General features: G+C 36.8%; 1 protein-coding gene and 1 pseudogene across 2 annotated transcripts; one reads left to right on the top strand and one right to left on the bottom strand.

The window, feature by feature from the left end:
* The first annotated feature begins 12,895 nt into the window (after positions 1–12,895).
* On the top strand, positions 12,896–13,699 carry LOC104608177 (uncharacterized). Its single transcript, XM_010274078.2, has one exon. The coding sequence runs from the start codon at positions 12,896–12,898 to the stop codon at positions 13,697–13,699; it is 804 nt and encodes a 267-aa protein (XP_010272380.1).
* Positions 13,700–15,479: 1,780 nt separating this feature from the next.
* LOC104608176 (protein RICE SALT SENSITIVE 3-like) lies at positions 15,480–17,972 on the bottom strand (annotated as a pseudogene). The gene is made up of 7 exons (XR_016080154.1): positions 17,702–17,972; positions 17,557–17,607; positions 17,275–17,403; positions 17,040–17,145; positions 16,720–16,761; positions 16,558–16,614; positions 15,480–16,378 (listed from the first exon to the last, which is right to left on the bottom strand). The product of XR_016080154.1 is annotated as a protein RICE SALT SENSITIVE 3-like (transcript).
* Positions 17,973–22,230: the final 4,258 nt, after the last annotated feature.

The raw sequence follows: 22,230 nt of genomic DNA, 5'->3' as shown, positions 1-22,230 counted from the left end.
TCTTTAGTTTTGTTGAATTTGCATGAGACATAAGTGCAACGTGTCCTAGATGATGAAGAGTGTCGCATTAAACCTCTCCTCTGAGAGGAAGATATGGTATATGTTTGGCATTGATGTTGTAGATGCTGAGAAAATGGTGTTATTGATGTGTCGTTGGAAGCACTATTTTCTCAGAAAATGGTGCCTTTACTTTTGTTTGGAATTGTTGTTGCCAGGCAGGATGTTTCCTAGAGTAACAACAATTTTTTTTTTGTTTGGAACCAATGCTCCAGGAAACATTTTCAGCACTGGTACTCATTATCCAGTGCCACATCAGTGTCTTGTTGGTAGCAACGAGCTGTAGCTCCAGGAAACACCAAATTTGGCATTGCTCTAAGCCATGGCTTCCCGATTTTCAAGGCATGGCTTAGAGCACCATTTTTTATGAAAAAATGATTCCAAACAAATGCTCGTTTCCTGGAGCACCGTTTTTTCCAATGTGGCGCTGATCTGATGTCGTTGCTCCAGAAAACGGCAACGATGCCAAACAGACGCATGATGAGCGTCAAATCCTGCCGCTAAAAATAAGTTGAGTGATAACTCCATAAGATTTTTATGTTGTCATAACTGCTTGTAGCTAACAGTTGTCCTTGTATTTACTTGCATGCCTTAAAACTGATACAACTGCAATTAATTGGTAGAACCCCATACAAACACAGGGACGAGGTACAACTTGTAAGCATGGTTTTTGAAACCGAACCGATCAGGGGTCTAGTTACTGGTTTGAATGGTCCGACTATTTGACCCGAACGGTTGGCCTGTTCTGACAAAAAAATTAAAAAATTTAAAAAAATAAAAAATTTGAAAAACAGTCAAAACCGTTCGAACAGTTAACCGGTCGGTTCAGCGGTTTACTGACCAAAATCAATGATTTTGGGGGAAAAAGCGGGTTTGGGGAAAATGGAACCGGTTCCCGATTTTTTCGATCCGGTTCGGTTTTGAAAATCATGCTTGTAAGTGTAACCGTGAGGCTGACACATACTGAAACACCCGATTCCCTCTGTATCAAAACTTCATCCGCAATAAGGGAGTTATCTTGGGTTTTCCTTTGAGATAGATCCATTTGAGTAGATTTTGGGAGTTTTCATGAAGGTTTTATGGAGTTTTCCAAAATTAATTTGTCGATTTCATCTTCTCACTACAAATTCACAATGAGATTGAATACCGATGGGATTTCATCAAAATGCAGGTTGGAGTAGGGTTGTTCATAAGAAGGCCCAATCCGACCAAACCGACCAACCCAGACCAATCCAACCCGAGTCGGCTGGGTTTTCATCAGCACGGGTCGGTTTCGGGTTGTGCAAATTCCTAAACTGATGATTTGGGTCGGTTTCGGTTTTCACACAAGAAAACTGAAACCGACCCGAACCGAACCGACTTAGTTCCTAGTTCAAACATGAAGTTCCAAAGCCCATTAGGCCACTTAGTTTTTGAATGGTTGCAAGAAACTTTGGATTAGTGAATAGTGATTAATGAACAACTTTTGTGATTAACTTTTCATTTAAATTTTATCATAGGAGATGGCTGAAATGATGTTCAATTTATGACTGTTTTTAAAATTAGCAATATTTTATCACAGGGATGAACTTAGAACCGAAACCAACCGAAACCGATCCAACCCGACTCAAACCAACCAACTCAATTTTTCTTAACACTAGATCGGTTTTGATTTCTATTTCAGGTAACCCGACCAGGTCGGGTCGGTTGAAAAAACCACAATAAACCGACCCAACCCGACCCGTGAACAGCCCTAGGTTGGAATTTGGGTTTCGATTCCATGATTCCATTCTGAAAGCTAGGCTGAATGAGCCCGAACGTTTAAGGGGTAATTATCATTGACCCCATAATAGAGGGAGGTCACTGTTGCAAATAAATAGTTCATAGTATAATTATCACAGGTGCAGGGGGTCTTTTATAATTTACCCTATTTTTTAAAAATTGAGATACTATTAAAGGCAGAGATTCTATGTGACTGTACCATCATTTAACCATATGACAGAGATTTGTGTCAATCAGACGGTATTGACAGAAAGACCACCCGCGGTGACCAATTTAGGGGTGGTCACGGTTCAGTTAATTGAACCGTGGGCTAATTTTTGAAATGGAATTGGGGTTACCGGTTTTTGAAAAATCAGCAACTGAAATTGAATTGAAGTCGATGGGTTAATCGATTGATTATTTCAATTAGTCAATTTTGCGGTTTTTTATTATTTACAGAATTTATTATTGAAAAATATATGAATATATAATAAAATACTAGAAATATATAATATTATATTTTAAATAATAAATAATATATTATATATTATAAATATATATATTTATATATAATACATATTTATTAATTTATAATGTATAAAAAATAGAAAATATATATAAATATATACCGATTGGTTCGATTAACCATCAGTTCTCTATTTTAATTAACCGAAATCGAACCAATACTTTTGATTTATTTTTTTTAAAATACTGAGTCAAAACCAAACTGACCAATTTAATTAATTGAAATTTCCGTTCGGTTTTGATCGGTTTGATTTTTCGATTTTTTTCTCACCCCTGCTGACCGTGACCACGACCACGAAAATGAAGTTTGAGTTCGTTCGAAAAATGATGAAGCCAACAGCCTCCAGATGTAGGACCCACGACCACGAGAGAAGAGGTCTAACTTGTTGTATATATCACATCTCGCTCTCTCTTAGTGCTTTGATTAAGCGTTAATGACATTATGTAATCATGTATTAATATTTAAATGATGGTGATGACGGTGGCGCTGACTTGAGACTGTCCGCGTCGCGATTGGGATCTTTGAGAAAGGGTGGGGCCCAATAATCTTTGATTCAATCGATGTTAGATGAAAGAGTGAGGTATCGCCGTATCGGTTAGTTGGCATCAACCAATAACAACGGCCCGTTGGTAGTTGGGCAAATCCATTTTGGATATGAGTGATTTATAGGCAACTAATTGGGGTGGGCGGCACCGACAACACAAACACACAATGGGAGTGGAGGAGGAATTGTGAAATCCCACGTCTCCATTTCCACGTATGAGGAGGATTCAACGGCGGAATTTGGATTTCTTTTCAAAACAAAACGAAGCATAGAAATCTGTTTTATATGCTGCACTTGGTGCCTGGTGGGTAATCCATCTGTCAATACAGGTGGGTCCCAGCTGTAAAATGGGCACAAGGGTACTTTTGTCTTTTTAAAAGAACTTTTGGGATTTTGTTTATAAAAAAAATGGATGACTTGTTATTTAGGTAAGAGGTCATCTTTTAAGAAATGAAATCTAAGCTAATCTTATAATGTGCAAAACGTGAAAGATATAGAGAATCAAAGAATCAAAGTAAAAGCTGATTTAGGATAGAGAATGAATCAAAATGTATGGTTGGTCAGTTGGAGGTGCATTGCAAATTTGCAACCGAGCCGATTCAATTTTGGCATGTTTTGGTTTTGGTTCAGTTCGACTAAAATTTCTATATTCCAGTTTGAGTTCGAGACTAATTGAATTTGAGTATAAATTGTTTGATTAAAATTCGATTCCATTGCATCTTTATTGTAGGGGTAAGACACAAAATCAATTATCATCATCCAAACCATACCAAGTTGCATTTTTAATCCCGATTATATGCAGTTGGTTATATGAATCCCATTTTGCCATTTTTGTTTTGTTTAATGTCATATTCATAATTAAATTTCAAATACTTATCATTTTTTGTACACTCTTAACCAATATTTTCAAACCATCATTGACCTAGATGGTTGGATTGTTTGGCCCGGAAATTATCTAGGCAATCGGTTTCGTTTCACTCATGGTTTTCAAAACCGGACCAGAAAAAATGGTAACCATTCAGCCTCCCAAGTCTGGTTATACTGTAAATCGGTAAATCCTTAAAGCCCGTTGAAAAAGTTAGAAAACCGTTAACTCGAGCGGTTGAACCGCTAAACCTTTCGACCCGAGAAACGGTTCGCGAGTTACCAATTTTATTTTTGCTGGTTTAAAAAAAATAAATAAAAACAAAAAAGGCCCCCATATCGATCCCACCTCTTACAAAAGTTTAGGGTTAGAATGAAAGTTATTCTCGTTCTAAGCCTTCCCTCCTCTTAGCAGCCCTCACACCCGACTGATGCTTTGTGGCAGCCACGATCGACAGTGACACACAGCGACCAACAACTATTCATGGAAACCGGTGACGGTGGTGAGCTTCATCTATGGTGGCCAACGTAGATTTTGCAGCAAGTCTAGCAGTAACCTCTAAAGTCTTAGTCTACTCTATTTATCAACGATTTGTAGTGGTGGCCAACGATTTTGCAGCAGTGGACGGGGGTTTCTAACATGCTGCAACAGATATAGTTGCATCAACACTTGGAGCTTGGAAGTGGCAGAAATAGTTGCAGCAGCAATCACCAACGACCAAGCCCGAGCCCACTTGCGGCGATTTTTGGGAGCTTAACGCCGTCACACCACCATTACCGACAGTGAAACCGGGAAGGACTTGAAGGTATAAAATGCTTACTTCTTTGAATTTAATTGATTCTATTGTTTTTTTGCTTAATTGTTTGTTTAATTAATCTTGCTTAATTTTTTTTTCTGAATTTTTTGCTTAATTAGTTACATAGAGTCACATACTCACATTTGCTTAATTAATTTTTTTTTTCAATTCTTTGCTTATTTTCTATGTCAAAGAATGATGATGATGATGTCAAAGAATGATAAAATCCCTTTTTTTGGATTTTTTTTTTGTATTTTCTGCAAACATATGACTGAACACATATCACTAAAACATTCTACTTTCTTTTTTTTATGTTTTTTTTTTCTGTATTTGTTTGCAATTTTCTGTTATATATATATATATTTTACAATTTCTGTGTTTTTTCTGTATTTTTTTGGATTTTTTTTTTGTATTTTCTGTACATGTATGAGTATGACTCAACACATCCTAATTATGTTTATTTTTTCTGTATTTTTTATTTTTTGTGTTTTTTAGAATTTTTTATTTTTGTTTTTTTGTATTTTCTAGGTGTTATGTACTTTATTACTTTTGTATTTAAATAGTTTTATTTTTTGCATTTTTGTGTGTTTTCTTTTTATATTTTCTGTGTTCTGTACTTTATTATTTTTGTATTTAGATAGTTTTATTTTCTTTATATATATTTTTAAATTTTATGTTATTTTTATTATTTATAGATATTTTTTTATTTTTAATCGATTTATGATGTCACAGGTCAAACCATTTGACCCGGACGGTTGAACCGCCAAACCGGAAAATGGACCCCTGTCCGGTTCTGTTTCTGAGTCATTTTTAAAACCTTGGTTTCACTCTTAACCCGGTCCTTGGCCAAAACTGCTGATTTGGTCAATGATTCATTGACTTAGGTGGTCAAACCATCGGCCCGTTTGATCCATTCAATGTTTTGGCCATTCTTTTATTTTAATTATTTTTTAATTGGAATCTACCATCCATTTGAATGGAACTATTGAACCGTTGACTTAAAAACTGATGGCCAAAACAGTTCTAATTTTGGATCTATTTTTAAAACCTTGCTCTTAACCCTTCTAATCCCTTTAACTTGCAATGGATCATCTTCTCCATCTATGATTGATCAGTGCAATTAGGTAAAAAGCTAAAGTGAGCCTCGGTGAAGACGCATCATAACCACAATCAAAATCAATGGAAATTGTAAATTTGTAACTCATAATTTTTCTAATTCCACATAATGAAACTTATTATCTGGAGAGCCAAAGGAGGTTTAGAGACTGATGAATTTTGGGCGGTAGATCATGAAATGGATGATATCCCAAATCTAGAAATGGAACACCCAGGTGTGCTTTCCCCATGCACCCAATAAGAAAAATGGAAAAATGACTAACCCCATCCAAAGGTGGGATATAACAACTCATGAAATTTAGGCACAGAATCCTTCCCACGCTAACTCTATTCCTGCTAAAACAAATCTGAAATCTCCAATTCGATGACTAACCCCATCCAATCCAAAGTATAGAAAAGGATAAGGACGATAAAGTAGTTTTACAATAAGGGCAATGTTCAAAGTATCAGAATTGCATTATGTGTAACAAGGCAATTTAATTTAAGAGACGTGCACAAGTACACTTGGGAAATTATGGAATGATTTCTAAGGTTTTGATGAATTTTTTATAGGCATTTCTAAATGTTGTGATTTGCATTTTAGCCTTAGGCATTGTTTATTTGCTTTAATTTGCAAACTTCATTCACGCTGATGTAAATGCATGGAAGTGCATTCTATATGAAAGAGAATGGAGGTAAGATAAATGTTACTCAGCTTGTTTGGGAGTGAGATAAGAAGCAAGACGATGCAGTCTCCATTTTAAATGACTTGGGAGGAAGGTGCATGGAGCAAATTTTGCATCAATTTTTGAAATGCAAAATTTTGTACAAATTTTATGTTGGGTAGGAGTGTAAATCATATCGTAGTTTCAAACAAATAAATGTAAAATTAAACCGAGTGCAAAATTTGTAGATTTACATTGCAAAATTCAAAAGTGCTTGGTTGTAGCAAATTAATGTCCACTCTACGTTTTAGCAGCAGAGAGTTGAGGGTTGTAGGTGTAGCCCACGAGTTGGGCCTCTTTCTAATTACCATTACTTCGCTTTTCGTCTCAACTCTCCTTCTCCCGGTTTAAGCCAATAGCAAGCAAAGTTAATTTGATGACCAATTGCGATATATCAGTGTCTTCAAAACTGGATCTCATTGGACCATCAGACTGGGAAAACTGGGAACCGGTCACTTGATTGGTTTCATTAACCCCAAATTGTTTTTTGGTCAAAAATCATTGATTTGGTCAGCAAACAGTTGATCCGGGCGATCAAACTGTCGAACCATCGACCCGGATAATGGTTCTTGACTTTTTTTTTGTTTTTTATTTTTTGTCAGAATGGGCCATCCGTTCGAACCGTTTGACCCAGAAACTGATCCCCCAGAACGATTCCCTGTTTGGTCCAGTTTTAAAAACCTTGTTCTTAATATAAATTTGACCAGAAAAATAGGCCATGATCAAAACCTTTAATTGATCTTTCTCTATTGAAATTAATTAGGACTTAAAAAACTCAAAAAAAAAAAAGAAAAGAAATTGCTTTTGAGAATTATTTTCAAACCATTTTCATAATCCATGAGAATCAAGAAATTAATCCATTTGACTCTAAAGCCACTAAAACAACCTTTATCATGATCAAAAATAAAGAGTCAAAGAGCAGAAAATAGAATTAGGGGTTAGGACAAGCTACACTACTGTCAGTTGATCATGGATATGATGGTCTGAGTGATTGTGCCCATATTGTCAATGATTCAACGTCCTTAACGCATCTAGCGGTCCAAATTTGCCTTCATGGTCATTTTCTGACATCTAAATAAGAATGGCCAATAACTTGAAGCTAGCCTATTTAGCTATTAAGTCATATAATTATGGAATAGAGCTCAACACGATGGTAGCAATTTTACTTGGATCAAGGCACTATCGGAGGAATGCAACATGGTCCGGGTTAGGTCGGGTTAGGAGGTCTGATTGATTGAAGTCATTCTTAACTCAACCTGAGCTATTGAACCCCAACTCTAACCCTAACCCAATCCGAAGTTTTTGTATTGGCGGGATTGGGTTGATGAGTTGTGATTAGAGTTAGGCTCGGTTGTACTTAAAAAGCATAAACACATATTTATAAATAATTAAAGTTAAGTGTAATTCATATTTTTCAACCTGAACTTCAACCCAACCTGACTCCACCCAACAGCAGCCCTATCTGGGTTATTCCAAACCAACCCTTTAAAAGTTGGGTTTGGTTAGTAGGTGCATAAGTGAGAAATGGGATTAATTAATTAGCTAGTCTTAAGATAATTTTGCACAAAGACTATCACAGCATATGTACAGGGGTTTAGTAAGACAGAATCCCAGGTTACAAAATTAAAGACCGAGTCTTACGTGATTTCGGTACTGCTCTCTGTAGTAAGTGCATGGTAATTGGGCTGTATAATCATGCATGTCACCAAACCAAACCAATCCATCTTTTAAGCCTCTACAGAGAAGGTTCAGAAACATGGAATAAAGTAGAAAGGTAGCTATGGAAAAGAGAGAGATAAGACAAGTTATAGAAAGGAAATAAGAAGAAAGAAAGTAAACATGACAGAGAGGGTTTTGATTAATTTTCCAATCCTTAAAACAAGTAAAGTTGTGAACTAGCTCAACTTAACAAACAATGCAATTGATTATAAAAAAAGGAACTTCATTATTTGTCAGTTGGCATTTCCTAGTATCAGAATCGTCCATTCTTTGCCCCAATAATTGTTGGTTACGCCTGTAATTTGCAAATTCCAACGTTATTATCTATAACTTCTCTTTGTATTGTAGGGCTTAGAGAGATGCACTTTTGCTCCGATTGTACAACATTTATAGCATTTTAGCAAGACAAAGCCCTTTTATAGCTAGGGGACATTTTAGCTTTTTCACTTTATGCTTTTGGGCTCTAAAAAGAGGAGTTGGACTTTTCTATCTAGCTTTTGTATTGATGGCCTCCCCCACTCCATCAAAGACCCTCTAACCCTAAGTCTGTCTGTCTGTTGGTGGCTTGGTGCATGTTCTTACTCATTCTATGAATACTTTTCGTGCAATTAATGCACTTCTGCTGAATTTGCCTATTTATCAAGGCATGTACAATTGGCTCGCTCTTTTGTTTTTTTGTGTAACTTGGGGGCCATTTAATAGCAGCTCAAATGGCTGAATTGAACGACTTATTCCTCCCTCTTCTAGTGAATAAGCTATTAAGGAGGCTGCCATCAAAGTTCCTTAAAATATTGGATAAAGCTGAAGTTGGCCGGATTGATCGCAATACCCTTGAATATATATATATATATATATATATATATTCTTTTTTTATTTATTAATTTATTCATTAAAAGATAATGCAATAAGGCATTAAGGCTCTGTTAGAAAACAGAAATGAATTAATTTGATCTTTTGGTAAGAGTTGCCTCAACTTGAAGCCAAAACACTTTTAATTAATCCCCAAAATTGGGGATTTGTGCTTTCGGCTTTAAAAACACAAGTTCTGAAGCTTATCCTTGTGACTTATGAGAGGGGAAAAAAACAACAGAAGGAAACTTATCCAAACAGACCTAAATTCATCTACTTCAACCATTAAAATCTGAAAACCTAAGAGGATCGAGATGCCTCTGAAAGTAGAGAACATCAGCGCTCACAAACAATACACATAACTACACAAGAATAATTAATTAGTGCTGTACAGTAGTTATATATATAGAAGAGATATAACAAAAAAATGAACTGAACCGGCCGGGTTTTAAAATTAACAGTGCTTTGAATAGTTGGAAGAGATGGTTTCATGGGTTTAGGGTTATGGGACACACTACTGTGAAGTCTGGAGCCATAACTTGACACGTGGCATAGCACCGTGGGATTTGCTAATCCATCGAGCATGCAATACTTGATAAATTATAATATATGGAGAGCCTAGCTAGCTAGCCCCCTAGACCCAAGCTTGTGCCTATTAATTACTTAATTAGTTACTATATATAATTAGGAATATCATAGGCTTTGCAATTAATTAGTTGTTAATTTGTGTAAGAATTCATCATTTTTTAGGCTATATATATCATGATGTAATATGTATAATATAGCTAGCATTAGTTCCATTCCGCCCAGAAGATAAGAAGAATGGGGTGTGACAGTGACTGAATCTGCTCATCATACCTTCAATATTCTTTAATTCTCTATTACTCTCTAATTAAACTCCCCATCGATCTCAATTGAAATGGCACACAAAAAGCTTTCTAACATGCGGTAACAGTTGAGTGAAGCTAGCTGTTCTTCCATGTGGGTGCACGTAACTTTATAACCGTGTGCTTGGGAATAAGAGTTTCTCTGTCCTCGTCCATCTACTCTCTAATCCACCCACCCACACACACACACACAGAGGCTAAGGTTGCATGTCAATAATCACTATGAGATGGAAATGAGAGGTGGTGGTGTTACGTATTGATGAATAGTGAGGCCAATTGAGGTCAAAGAAAATGCAAAATACTCTCACATGGCTGGTGATTGTATGAAGGGAAGGGGTATATTAGCTAGCTAGCCGACCTTCAAAATTTGTAAACGTGTTGAAACAAGTGTCATGGGGCCTGTGTATCGCTTCAATGGTGTTGCGTAATTATCTGCAACTCAACAATCTTGTCACATGGCTTCCCGCCATAGTATATCATATATATATAAGGTATTATTACATTGAAAAACAAAAAAAGAATGACCCACCGTCCCTGCAAAACTGTCTACGATCTCCACATGAATAAATTAATTAATAAAAACTTATGTTAAATGAAAGAATTCCAAAAAGATGAAACGGCCAGACAAATCTGTTATGCTCTATTCTTATAAACAGAAGTCCAAAGTATAAGCTAGCTTTTACATTTTCTAAGGCTGTTTTATATGAACAGGGTAGGAGTTTGCTAGTCCTGTCTGACCCGGGAATCTTTCACGTGACGTTCCATTAGGGCTCCATGTCTTCCCCTCCCTCGGAAAGAAAAGGAAAAAAAAAAAAAATTGAACTTTAATTAAATCAAGGAATGTTCCAATAAATTATTAGTTTTGCTGGCATGAACCAGTGAATTGACCATATAGCCAATCCAGAAGGTCTCCTCTAGATATGTTGAGAACCCTAGAATGGCCAAACATGCATTTGGGCACTAATTAAACAAAAAGTGAAATTAATGGTGGAGTTGGATTCATGTAGCTAAGCATGTTCTGGCCATTCTAGGGTTCTCAACATCTAGAGGAGACCTTCTGGATTGGCTATATGGTCAATTCACTGGTTCATGCCAGCAAAATATTTGATGATACATCTATGTTGGAAGCACGTAGATGTAAATTATCACTTCAAACTTCTCAAACTCTGTAAATTATATCGTCGAGATAAGCAGATATAGTCGACAAAAGGCTCAGTTGAGTTGAGTAATTGGAGCTATGCTTTTATCACTTCATACTTCTCAAACTCTATAAATTATATTGTCGAGATAAGCAGATATATTCGAGAAAAGGCTCAGTTGAGTTGAGTAATTGGAGCTATGCTTTTATCACTTCATACTTCTCAAACTCTGCAAATTATATTGTTGGAAGCACATGCTGGATCGACAGACATTCTTCTTTAATTTGTCTTCTTAATTTATTAATAATTGATGATACATCTATGCAATTAATCTACCAATTAGAATTTCTCTTGACTGATCCAAGATTGGATGTCAACTCAAAGCTCTATAAATTTCTCAATCACGGTAGAGTGACAAATTCCAGAAAAACTTCATTTTAATTTACATGCAACCTCCTTAATTTAGCGTAGTTGAGTATGGCAAAGCGTCTGGCTTAGCATGTAGCACCCCATAAGCGGTGTTCATAAAGGGTATTTAAATATCCATACATACGTTTTGAGTTAGGGTTTATGAGAAAAGAACTTGGGAGCTGGAAGGAGGAAGCTAGCTAGATAGGGTTTTGTAATACCAGTTGAGATTATGGTGAATTTTTCAGGGTTTTATCTGTTGCTGAACTATATATGTAGATCTTGTGTCTATGTCTGTTCTGTTGCTTTGCTTTCATGATTTTCTCTAGTTTTAGTTTTACAAAACGAAATACGGAAGACTGAATTTTAGGATAAGAACAATATTGTACATAAATGGAGCATTTGTATGTAGCTAGAGAGATGGAGCCTATTGTTAATTTGATGGGTCTCATGAAGAGGAACTTCCAGCTTAATTGGATAACAATAACCATCCAATCTATAGAATTCTCAGGAAGACTTGCCAAAGAAACCTCCTTTGGGAGACTATGTCAACGGAGAAAGTAGATAGTTTTTGGTACACAATCTTGACACTTCATTACACACTTATCCTGTACTATTCACAATTCACACTGCATTTTGGGGCACACGAACAGGTCTGAATTCCTTACTAAGCTTGAAGGAGCTAAAAATGGTGATCTTGTGGTCCCAAGAGCATGATGCCATAAGATATGAATCTATGGTCCTACAGAAGGCCTTAATGGGTGACAGGAGAAATTACAGAAAATGTGTAAAAGTATACTCATTGTCGGCATAAATGGGATGGATCAAAGGTGACTAGCTGAATATAATTAGGGCAGCTCCTTTTAAAAGGCTTCTACCATTCCTTTGTTTCAGAAAATGAAGAAAGCTAAGTTGATTCCATCATTGCAAGCCCTTGTGAGAGACCAAAAGAAAGCTACAAGCTAGGACTGTAGCTGCTTTGGTGCAACTCTCATTTTTATAACATGGAAAAGGAATGTAGACCAGAAATGGTGAAAAGATTCCCAGAATTTATTAATGTGCAAGTGAACAAGGATTTGGGATTGTTAATCCAATAGTTTTTTTCAAAATTATACCAAAAGGAAGTTTTTTTTTTTTTTTTTGGTGAATTATACGAAAAGGGAAGTAGGGTTTGAGTGTTTTGGTGATAACCCACCAAATCGTACTATCCAGGTCTTTCAAATGCTTGGATGTCTGTGCTGGTGCCCTATCTACTGTATATAGCTTGATCCATTAATGGTTTACTAGAAGCTCGAACACTGTAGAGGTATATATTCTTTGAATCATGTGAGATTGACTAGTTAATTGGAAGATATGATTCATACCACCCAGATTGCTCGGATGGTCCCAAACTGACCCAGATGATCACCCAACGTGTAACCCTTTTGGGGGAGCAAAGAGCCTATTCCCGGCCTCTTGGCCTGTGCATTTCTGCTCTCCCTAAGCTTGTATATAGAGGTCCCATCCCATCATCTCTTCCTGCAAGCAAAGTTGTCACAGAATTCAATGGAACAACTCTGGCACGAAGATTCTATCAGCGTTGTCACCGAGACAGATTTCTGTGATACCTTCTCAACCTTGGGCATCGCCGTGAAAGTGCAAGATCAAGATGGGGACCGATACTCAGAGTTCGAGTTAGGCCATGCCATTCCTGAATCCCCAGCTACAGAAACTACCGAAGATCAGGAATCAGATTTTGAGTTTGGTTGTATTACCCCAGGCTCTCCGGCTAATGACCCTAACAAGAATTACCCAGCTCCAGCTGACGTTTTGTTTTACAATGGTCGGCTTCTACCACATGCTTTTCCATTTCAACCAGTTAAAAATGAGAGGTCTGATTTGTCTCTACTCACCAGTTGCACCAGCAGCATTAGTAGCAAAGACTCGTTAATGTCGTCACGTAGCAACAGCAGCAACAGTAGAAGCAGCAGCTGCTGTAGTGCGCGAACCAGCTCTAGCGAAACCAGCGAGAGAAGACCATCGATCTCCGACAGAATGGCAGCTCGATCACCAATTGCGGGAGAAAGAAACCAAATAAATAGGCCAGTCGGGTCTCAAGACTCTCAACCATACAGTACTTCTACGCAAAGATGGCAGTTCATAGCGCCAGCACCAATTTTGACCCCATCCACAGAAATCTCCCGTAGAAAGAAAACCGGAGTGAGGGTGCAGGAAGAGCCGAAACCGAAGAAAAAAGTTAAGGATCGGACGACTGGTGGCTCATCGTTTGCCCGACGATTTTTCCGATCATTTGTGTCATCCTGCAGAGAATGCCACTCCCTCCAAACGTCCATGGAGGAGGATCGGTAACTAGAGATCATCCATCTTAATTGAGAGCTATTTGTAGTTCTGAGGACTCAAAACTCTCATTACTACTTACGTGAATTCTCGTTTGATTTGGTTTGTAATGATTTCTTCCTCCTTTCTTGTTGACACATGATCTCATTTTTCCATGGTAACAAAGTTTACTAATCTGCAACAAAATCTTCACCCGCTGTAACAATATCGCACAGTTACGTTGATTATTTTACCTAAAAGTTTCTTAATTTCCTCCGGCCCCTTCAAACGAACGGTTAATAACTGCCTTAACGGCTGTAATTATTAAATGGTTATTACCAGGAAGCAATAATAATGGGCTGTCAGTATAACAGCACGAACCAAAAGAGATCAAGACCAGCTTCTAATTAACTCAATTTCAGCCGAAACGCAATTCCTCAGTTTCAGCAGACTCGTCAAGTTCTATCTGAGGGTGGTGGTGGGTATTTCAGTATTAATTATTTGTGAAAAACCTGCTGTGTTGCTTTAAGTGATCCATGCATGGAAATCTAAAGGGCCATCGTGGAATCAATTATGGTAGCTAGCTTTTCTTCTCAAACGTCAATCAAATACTTGCAGAAACGCTCTAATTAAATAGATGATGGAAATGAACAGAGAATGGCGAATACAGTGCGATTTCTTCGTTGCATGCACAATACAGATTAATCTTGGCTTCCATGATTCACCCGTGTTTTTCTTTCTACCAGAGAATAAAATAATAAAAGCTTGAGACCAGCACATGCTGCTATCATTGAGAAGAAGAGTATTACGTGAGAATTCAAGCAAAGAAGAGTACTGACAAAAGCTGGAGTCCCTCCAATGGCAATTATGTATATATATATATATATATATAACGTTAATTCTCTCCTTAATTATCATCCACAACATGCATAGATTGTGGACTGCATGATAAAAATTTTTAAATTGTCGACAAGAACAAGAGTTATAATGGTACACTAAGAGATTTCTAAAATTTTATCTCCTCCTCATCCTCCATGTTGAATTGCCTTTTAAGTTGATGAACTTGTTCGAAAGTTCAATTAAATACCTTGAGAATCTGGGTCAAAACATTCTTAAAACTCCATTTCAGTGTTGTTCCAATAATTACAGTAAACTTTTCACCAAAGCAAGGAGTTCAGATTTTCATGATTCGACAGATTCTATCCTGCTAATAAATTTACAATATGGTATCATGAACGACCGGACATCTGCCAATCCAACGATAGATGCCAAGCTAGCCACTAGCGAGACCTAATGGAATTTTAAACTCTTGAATGTGTGAGGTATTCATGAATTTATATTAGAAATTCGAGATTGTAAAGTATGTTCATGGTTGTCTCTGTCCAAATGGGGCCAATTTACATAGTATTCGAAAATTTTCACATGTAATTTCTCTTAAATTTCCCGAGTACAAATGAAACCAGAGATAATTGCACCTAAATTTTGTTACTACAAATATACAAGTAGCCCAACATATTCTAATGCAATTTTCTTATGCCTTTCCTTCTTTGCTTTCATTGTATTTTAGAAATCTCATCTGTTCAATATCAATCATGGGTTCTATCAAAAGGTCCCTCCCAACTCTTTCAAATCGATGGGAAAACAAGAGCAGACAATCTGTTTAAATATTCATTGAAGTTCCAAGAGAACTACTACTACTGTCTTAAAGCTTGAAGAGGAAATTTGGTTTGATGATCAAGTTTATTGATCAACAACAACATAAGAAGGAAAACTTCTATGTAATGACAGAAATTGGAAGAAGTAAATTGGCATGGAGATAACAACAGGACATTCCAGTAGAGAAGAGCATTAAATTTGCTTCAGAATACAACATCTGACCTTTAGTCCTTCCATACAGAGATCGTTAACAAATTATTCTAGGAAGGTTTCCATGATATCAGAATAAACGCCTGCTTCAGAGCCCCTATAGTCCACTAGGTGGTTTGGACGATGATCTAAAGAAGATGAAGACTACGATGAAGCCACTCTTGCGGATAACGTGAAACTCCTCTTGAACTTGCTTTCCATCTTCCTTGCACTGTTTGACTGGCTCTCCAAGCTCAAGTACTCATAGGTGTTTGCATTACCAGGATTTTCATTCTCGTTCCCATTCTGGCTCTGTGAATTAGAAGTTTCAGAGATGGCCTTAGATTCATCAGTTTTCACACAAAGGTTTATGGCAGAAACAGAATTCTTACCTCCAAGAACGGTTGAGTGGTGCTGTTGGTTTGGTTTGTTTCCTAAGCCCTCAGACCCAAATAGGAGCTTGGCATCATCAGCACGGCCGGTGAGAGCATTAAAGAAGGAAAGCCCGTTTGGCCATTTTATGTCAGAATCATGATCAGCAATCATGTCATTCATTTGGGTCTCAGATGAATGGGGAAGGAGAAAGAGCTGGGTTTCATCCTTTGTCTGCGGGAATCCAAGTCGAGAAGCATTAAGAAAATTGGGGGAACCCATGACAGAAGTTGCAGGTGTGAGTGGCCTTTGGCTCCAATTGAAAACGGGAGCTGGAGGTCTGCTTGGCCCTGCTGCTTGTTTTGAAGGAACGACAGTGGATGAGGAAGCATTCCTGTTTGAAGAGAAGAGCTGGGAGAGGTAGAAACCGGATTGGTAGCCAAGAGATTCGAAGGTATGTCTCATTCTCAGTACAAAGTGCAGGTCTTCAGGTATCTGAGGATAGATGCCATTAGCCCCAGTGAGATCCAACAATTATAGACATAAAAGGTTTTCAAAATTCAAATAGTCTTTGAACAAAAGAACAAAAAAAAAATAACCTCTTAATCATAAAATGAGCTAAACAAGCAGGTACAAATGTACAATTAGGAGGAAAAAAAGAAAACGAAACTCACAATCTTGCAGGAGCCTAGTTGTAGAAGGCCATGGCCAGCTTGAATCACAGCAATGGTCTGTTTAGGAGATATTACAGAGGAGAATCATAAAATGATTAAAGGAAAAAATGCAAATTACAAAAGAAAAAAAAATGTCAGTGGCAAACACGATTCTGTCCTCACCTGAATTCCTGAGTTAAACTGATCAGTCCATTCAGGAGGAAGCTGCAATTACATCAAGTAGAGGAAGTACATTAACAATAACTACAATGGTTACAATAAAGCACTAGCAAAGGATGGTGTGTGTGTGTGTGTGTGTGTGGCATGGAGATTATGCGGGTAAAAATTATTGCCATTAACCTTTTCTCTCCTGGAATCAAATTTACTATTGGAAAGAATCAAGGTAACCATGCCAAAAAACTACTACGCCTTCAAATTTTTAAAATGTTAACCTTCTAATAAAGCAAAGAAATTCCATGGTTTAGGAAGGGTTCTCTACATACAGCATCAAAAGAGCTCTGCCAGTAGTTGGAGATATTGGGTTCACATTCAGAAGGCTCTTTGAAAACCCATTTGTGACACTTATCAGAAGCAACCTTTCCCATCAGCCTGCTCAAATCAATGAACCAATCAAAACCACATACATAAGATAATTGGGTTAACTTCCTATTTTTTTCCTTTCACAGAGGAAAAAGAATCTGAAAAAAAAAATAAAAGAAACACCTACCCAGTACCCACCCTTCTCCATAATTATACAGCTGAATGGACATTTTGCTGAAGGCCTTTCTGACTGGATCCTCCCCATCTATATCCTCCAGACATTCAGCAACTCTTCCCCGGCAAAACCCATCTTCCCACATCAGCATCCTACAAAATTCAAAACCCATCTCAGAAAACATTCAAAAAGCAAAACCCAGATCATGCAATCCTCAGGGCCCATTTTTATCGACATATCCATCTTCGTCTTTTATTTCCCTGTTCTGTGCCCTCTGTTTCTGCAAGTGCAAAAATCATACTCACAAGCTGCCATTGTCGTCGCCAACCTTGCAACCATTACCACCTCTACTTCTCCTACAATCAGGAAACAAACCCACTTAGGGAAAAAAGCACATGAAGTACTGAGGTTAGTTAATTTCCACAGAAAAACAGAGTGTATGTAACATACGGGCGTGGTCGAATGGTCCAGAAGACGGAGTAAGTCCAGTCTGAATTGAGACAGACACTCCTGAGGGCCTCGTGCAGGGCCATCATCCCAACCGCCTCTTTGCTCCTATCTGATGCTCCTGAGCCCACCATCTCTCCCCCCGCCCCCAACTCCGTTATTTGTTTTTTTCACTTCACAATAACTCCTCTTTCTGTTTCTATCTCTCTATGCCCTCCAATAATACCAACGTAAGTGAATTTCGCTAACCGAGGCCTTTTATCTTCTTCAGCATCTCCACTGTCCTCAGGGAAGACCCTTTCTTCATCTCTCACTCTCTCTTTACCATCTCTCCTTTTGCTTCTCCCAAGTAATCAGGTTTGGTAAACTCAAAAAAGTTAAAAAAAATAAATAAATTGGTTTGGTTTGTATGAGAGAGATTTCATGTGTAAACCGTGTCTGTGCTGTGTGTGACTAAATGTGTGTAAGAGAGATGATGATAGCTGTTCTAGTTGTCAATATTTGACTATAAAATAAAACAATCTCTAAGACAGCTTTTATACTTTCTTTCTCACAGAGCACAGCACAGTGACAGTGAAGGAGGAAACTGGAAAGAAAAAGACATGGGGACTGGGGGAGGGGGGAGGGGGGTGGTTTAAAGAACCAAATTACCTTCTTATCCTTTGGGCGGACTGCAGTATTTGTTTGGCTGATCAGACCTAATTCTAGACTAGTTTAGTCCTCAGAGAACACGTCTGACGTTTGGCTGCAATAGGCTACAGGGGTTGGGTGGGCACTGGCCACTGGGGCCACTGGGCACTCTACTTTGACCATGTGGCCTGCCTGCCTAGGTCCACCATCCACCCATGGTGGTGGCGGTGGTGGTGGTGGTGGGCCTGGTGGTCCGGTGGCTGTGGGGGTGGTGGGACACTGGGGCTGCAGCTATCATTCATTCACGAGAGAGAGAGAGAGCATGGTAGTTAGGCCAATCCCAACGACCATCATTCTGGCTTCTGGGCGCGTCTCTGCCAAATGCATCGACCATCAGAGAATCAGAAAGCAATTCTTTGACAAGTGCAAAGAATTAGGGGCTGAACCGCTGAATTTGGCTAGATTCATGGCAACAGGTAGTAGATGTGCCGAGAATTAAGCTAACCCGGGCCGCAGAAAACGGTTGGTTCTGGTGGGTCAGTCAGTGTGTGAAGTCTGAACCCACAGCTTTTAGAGTTTAGACTAGGGCAAGGATGAAGGACCAAGGAGAGAGGGTACGAGTAGAAGTAGGCCGGGACAGGCTATTCCTCCGACTAGGGCAGGCAAATTTCTGTGGAATGATGACACGTGTCCTGGTGTCTTTAACGCAAAAGATGAAGGGTAATGTAGGCAAAAGAAAAAGACGGTATAGAATCTTTACTGGTCAAAAGAAGACGGGGTTGGGGTTCTGACTTCTGAGGATTTTAGATTTGGTTTAAGTATCAAAACACAAGCATTTGCCCCAACATAAAATACTGAAATGTGTCAGTCGAAAGAGTAGAGGAGGGTTAAAGAGGAGAGGTGGGTGTGAGGGGCATTATGGTAACTTTGTAGATTGTCTGTCTGAAGGGTTTAGGGTTTAGTGTATCACGTGCGCCACGTGCGGTGGCAGTGAGTCGGTGCATCGTTAACCATAAAGAAAAGAGGGGAGGACTGAGGACGGGTTGGGTTGGGGTTATACTTTATACTTTTATAGGTAAGACCGTAAGAGTAAGACTGTAAGAGCTGAATGTAATTAATTAATTAATTAAATCAGAGTGAACAAAGAAAATAGGAATAAATAAAAGAGAGAGAGAGAAAAAAAAAAAAAGGAAGGGTGGGGCCCGACTGCATGGATTGCGGGATAGTGTGCCCCATCCACGAGACATCCATCGCCTAATCATCATCAAAACAACAAATGATCAGATCCCATCCTCCGCATTGACCGCCCGTGGCCTCGGCCTCCTCCTCATCACCGTATCTCCATGTGGGACCACTTTTATACAAAGTTTTTAAAATCGAACCGCACAACAAACCGGTCAGAAGTCCGGTTTTCAAGTCGAATGGTCTGATCATTCGAACCGAATGGGACAGTATGTTCTGACAAAAAATAAATAATAATAATAATAATAAATGGTCAAAACCGTTAGACGGTTCAAATGGTTTGACCGCTCAGGTTAGTGATTTATTGACCAAATCAACAGTTTTTTATAAAATAACGGTTCTGAGGTAAAACGGAACCGATCACCCAGTTTTCCAGTCGAATCCGATTTTGAAAACCATGCCTTTATATATTGATTAATTAACCCCTCATTCTCTAATTCAAAAAGTCCTCCAAAACCATCTTCTCTTTTATTATTGTTTGGGTCATGGTTTTCAAACCGTTATTGACTCGGACGGTCAGACCGTTCGACCTAAGAACCATCCTACCAACTGGTTCTGTTTTACCCCAAACCCGATCCCTGGCCAAAAACCGTTGAATCGGTCAACAACTCGTTGACCTGGGTGGTAGAACCGTCAATCCATTCAATAGTTTTTGATCGTTTTTTATTTTTAATTATTATTTTTTTATTATTAAAACGGACTATTTGATCGAACCGGATGATCGAACCATCGACCAAGAAACCAGTGGCCAGAACGGTTCCATTTTCGAGTCGTTTCTTAAAACCATGACTTTAGGTAAGAGACTTAAAACATACCTTAATTTTTTATAAATTGACTTAAACATATCTTAAATTTAAAAAAAAAATTAAATATATTTTATGACTATTTTATCCTTTATTTTTCTTATATTTTTAAAATATGCCTTAAATTCTTTCAAACTCGTAGATGGTGGGTATATTGAATTGCCTCCCTCTCTTTCCCCTCTCTCTACATGGCCACATCTGAACAACATTTCCAAGAAGATAGTAATATAGAAAATGGATTGATGCCTTGGACGCATAATAAATACCATGAGATAACCAATCTGATTTATCTATATTACTATAAAAAAGTACGAATTGGGTTTAAATTAAAATATTCTTTTTTTGAAATAGGGTCCTTTTGTATTTGAGGGTAGAGTAGTTTGAATATTATTATTTATTGCATTTAATTCCTTCTCATTAAATTCCATTTAAGGTATTAATTCTCATTCACCCTCATTTAATCATACACTTAAGGCTTTTTTGTTTCTTTTAATTACTAAATTTCACTAATTAAATCCATACATAAATAACTCTAATAACATAAAAACTAAACAATTTTAGGTCAAATAGGCCAACCCATGTTGCATTGTTTCCACAATTAAATAATAAAAAATTAAAACTTAATAAAATGCAAAAAATATAAAAATTAAAGAAAAAATTGGAAACATCTTTAATATCATATATTCATCATATTAGACAAGAATAAATATGATAAATAAGAAATACTTTCATTAATGATGGAAATTGAATACAAAATTTAAAACCACTTGGAAATAAAATTATTTTCTTATTCTCTCTCATTAATTCTCATATCTAAGGTATATTCTCTCATTAAATCCTATATTTAAGATATATTTTTCTTATCATTAAATTCTATTAATTAAATCCAAAATATTGATTTTAAAAGTATAAAAATAAATATTTCAAAAAATAATTTAAAAATAAAACTATTTTCTTCCCTCTAGTGGTAGGTAAGCAATTTAACCATTTGGGTAAAATGGGTTAAACAATAATGCCATAATTAAATAATATATAAAAATACATAAAAAGGAATTGAGCATATCTCTAATATTATATATTCATTATGTTAAATAAAATTAAGTATGAAATGTAAGAAATACTTTTATTAACGATGAAAATGGAATTACAAATCTAAAATAAACCTTAAAATTAAATTAAATGATGTTATAGTCAAATAATAAAATTTTTAAAATAAAAATACAAAAAAAATCACAAAAATAAAGAAAAATTAGAGAACGATTTGGGTACATATTTGATGTTATATATTTATAAAATAAATAAAATATTGGGTCCATTTATAATATTATACATTCATTATATTGAACAAAAATAAGTATTATATATAATTTTATCAATGATGAAAAAGCAATAATAAATGGTTTGAGTGATGGGTTAGTGGTTTGGGTCAAATGGATTAAGCAATGATGTTATAGTAAAATAATAAATTTTTAATAAATAAAAAAGGCACAACGAATCAAAAATATAAAAGTTATAAAATAATTGGACACATATCTAATATTATATATTAATTATATCAAATAAAAATAAAATATGACAAACAAACATTATTTATATAATGTAGATGAAATATATAATTTAAAATTGATCCGAAAGCAATGCTATTTTCCTATCTAGATGGTGGGTTAATGATCAAACTTTTCGAATAAACTCATGGTGGTGTCATAATTGAATAATAAATATTTAAAAAATATAGAACACAAAAAGTAAAAACTATACAATTTTGTCGAAAATATTTGGAGACATTTCTAATATTATATATTCATCATATTAAATAAAAAATTGTTAAAATAAAATTATTTTTATTTATAATGAAAA

Source organism: Nelumbo nucifera, chromosome 1, assembly GCF_055504915.1.
Source record: "Nelumbo nucifera cultivar China Antique chromosome 1, China Antique-T2T, whole genome shotgun sequence".
Lineage (NCBI taxonomy): Eukaryota > Viridiplantae > Streptophyta > Magnoliopsida > Proteales > Nelumbonaceae > Nelumbo > Nelumbo nucifera.
The sequence above is the reverse complement of the archived record's forward strand: the minus strand, read 5'-3'. Positions and strand labels throughout refer to the sequence as shown.

What these genes read in the sequence shown, in the direction of transcription:
- LOC104608177 (XM_010274078.2), top strand. Translation starts at nt 12,896, where the DNA reads ATGGAACAACTCTGGCACGAAGATTCTATCAGCGTTGTCACCGAGACA.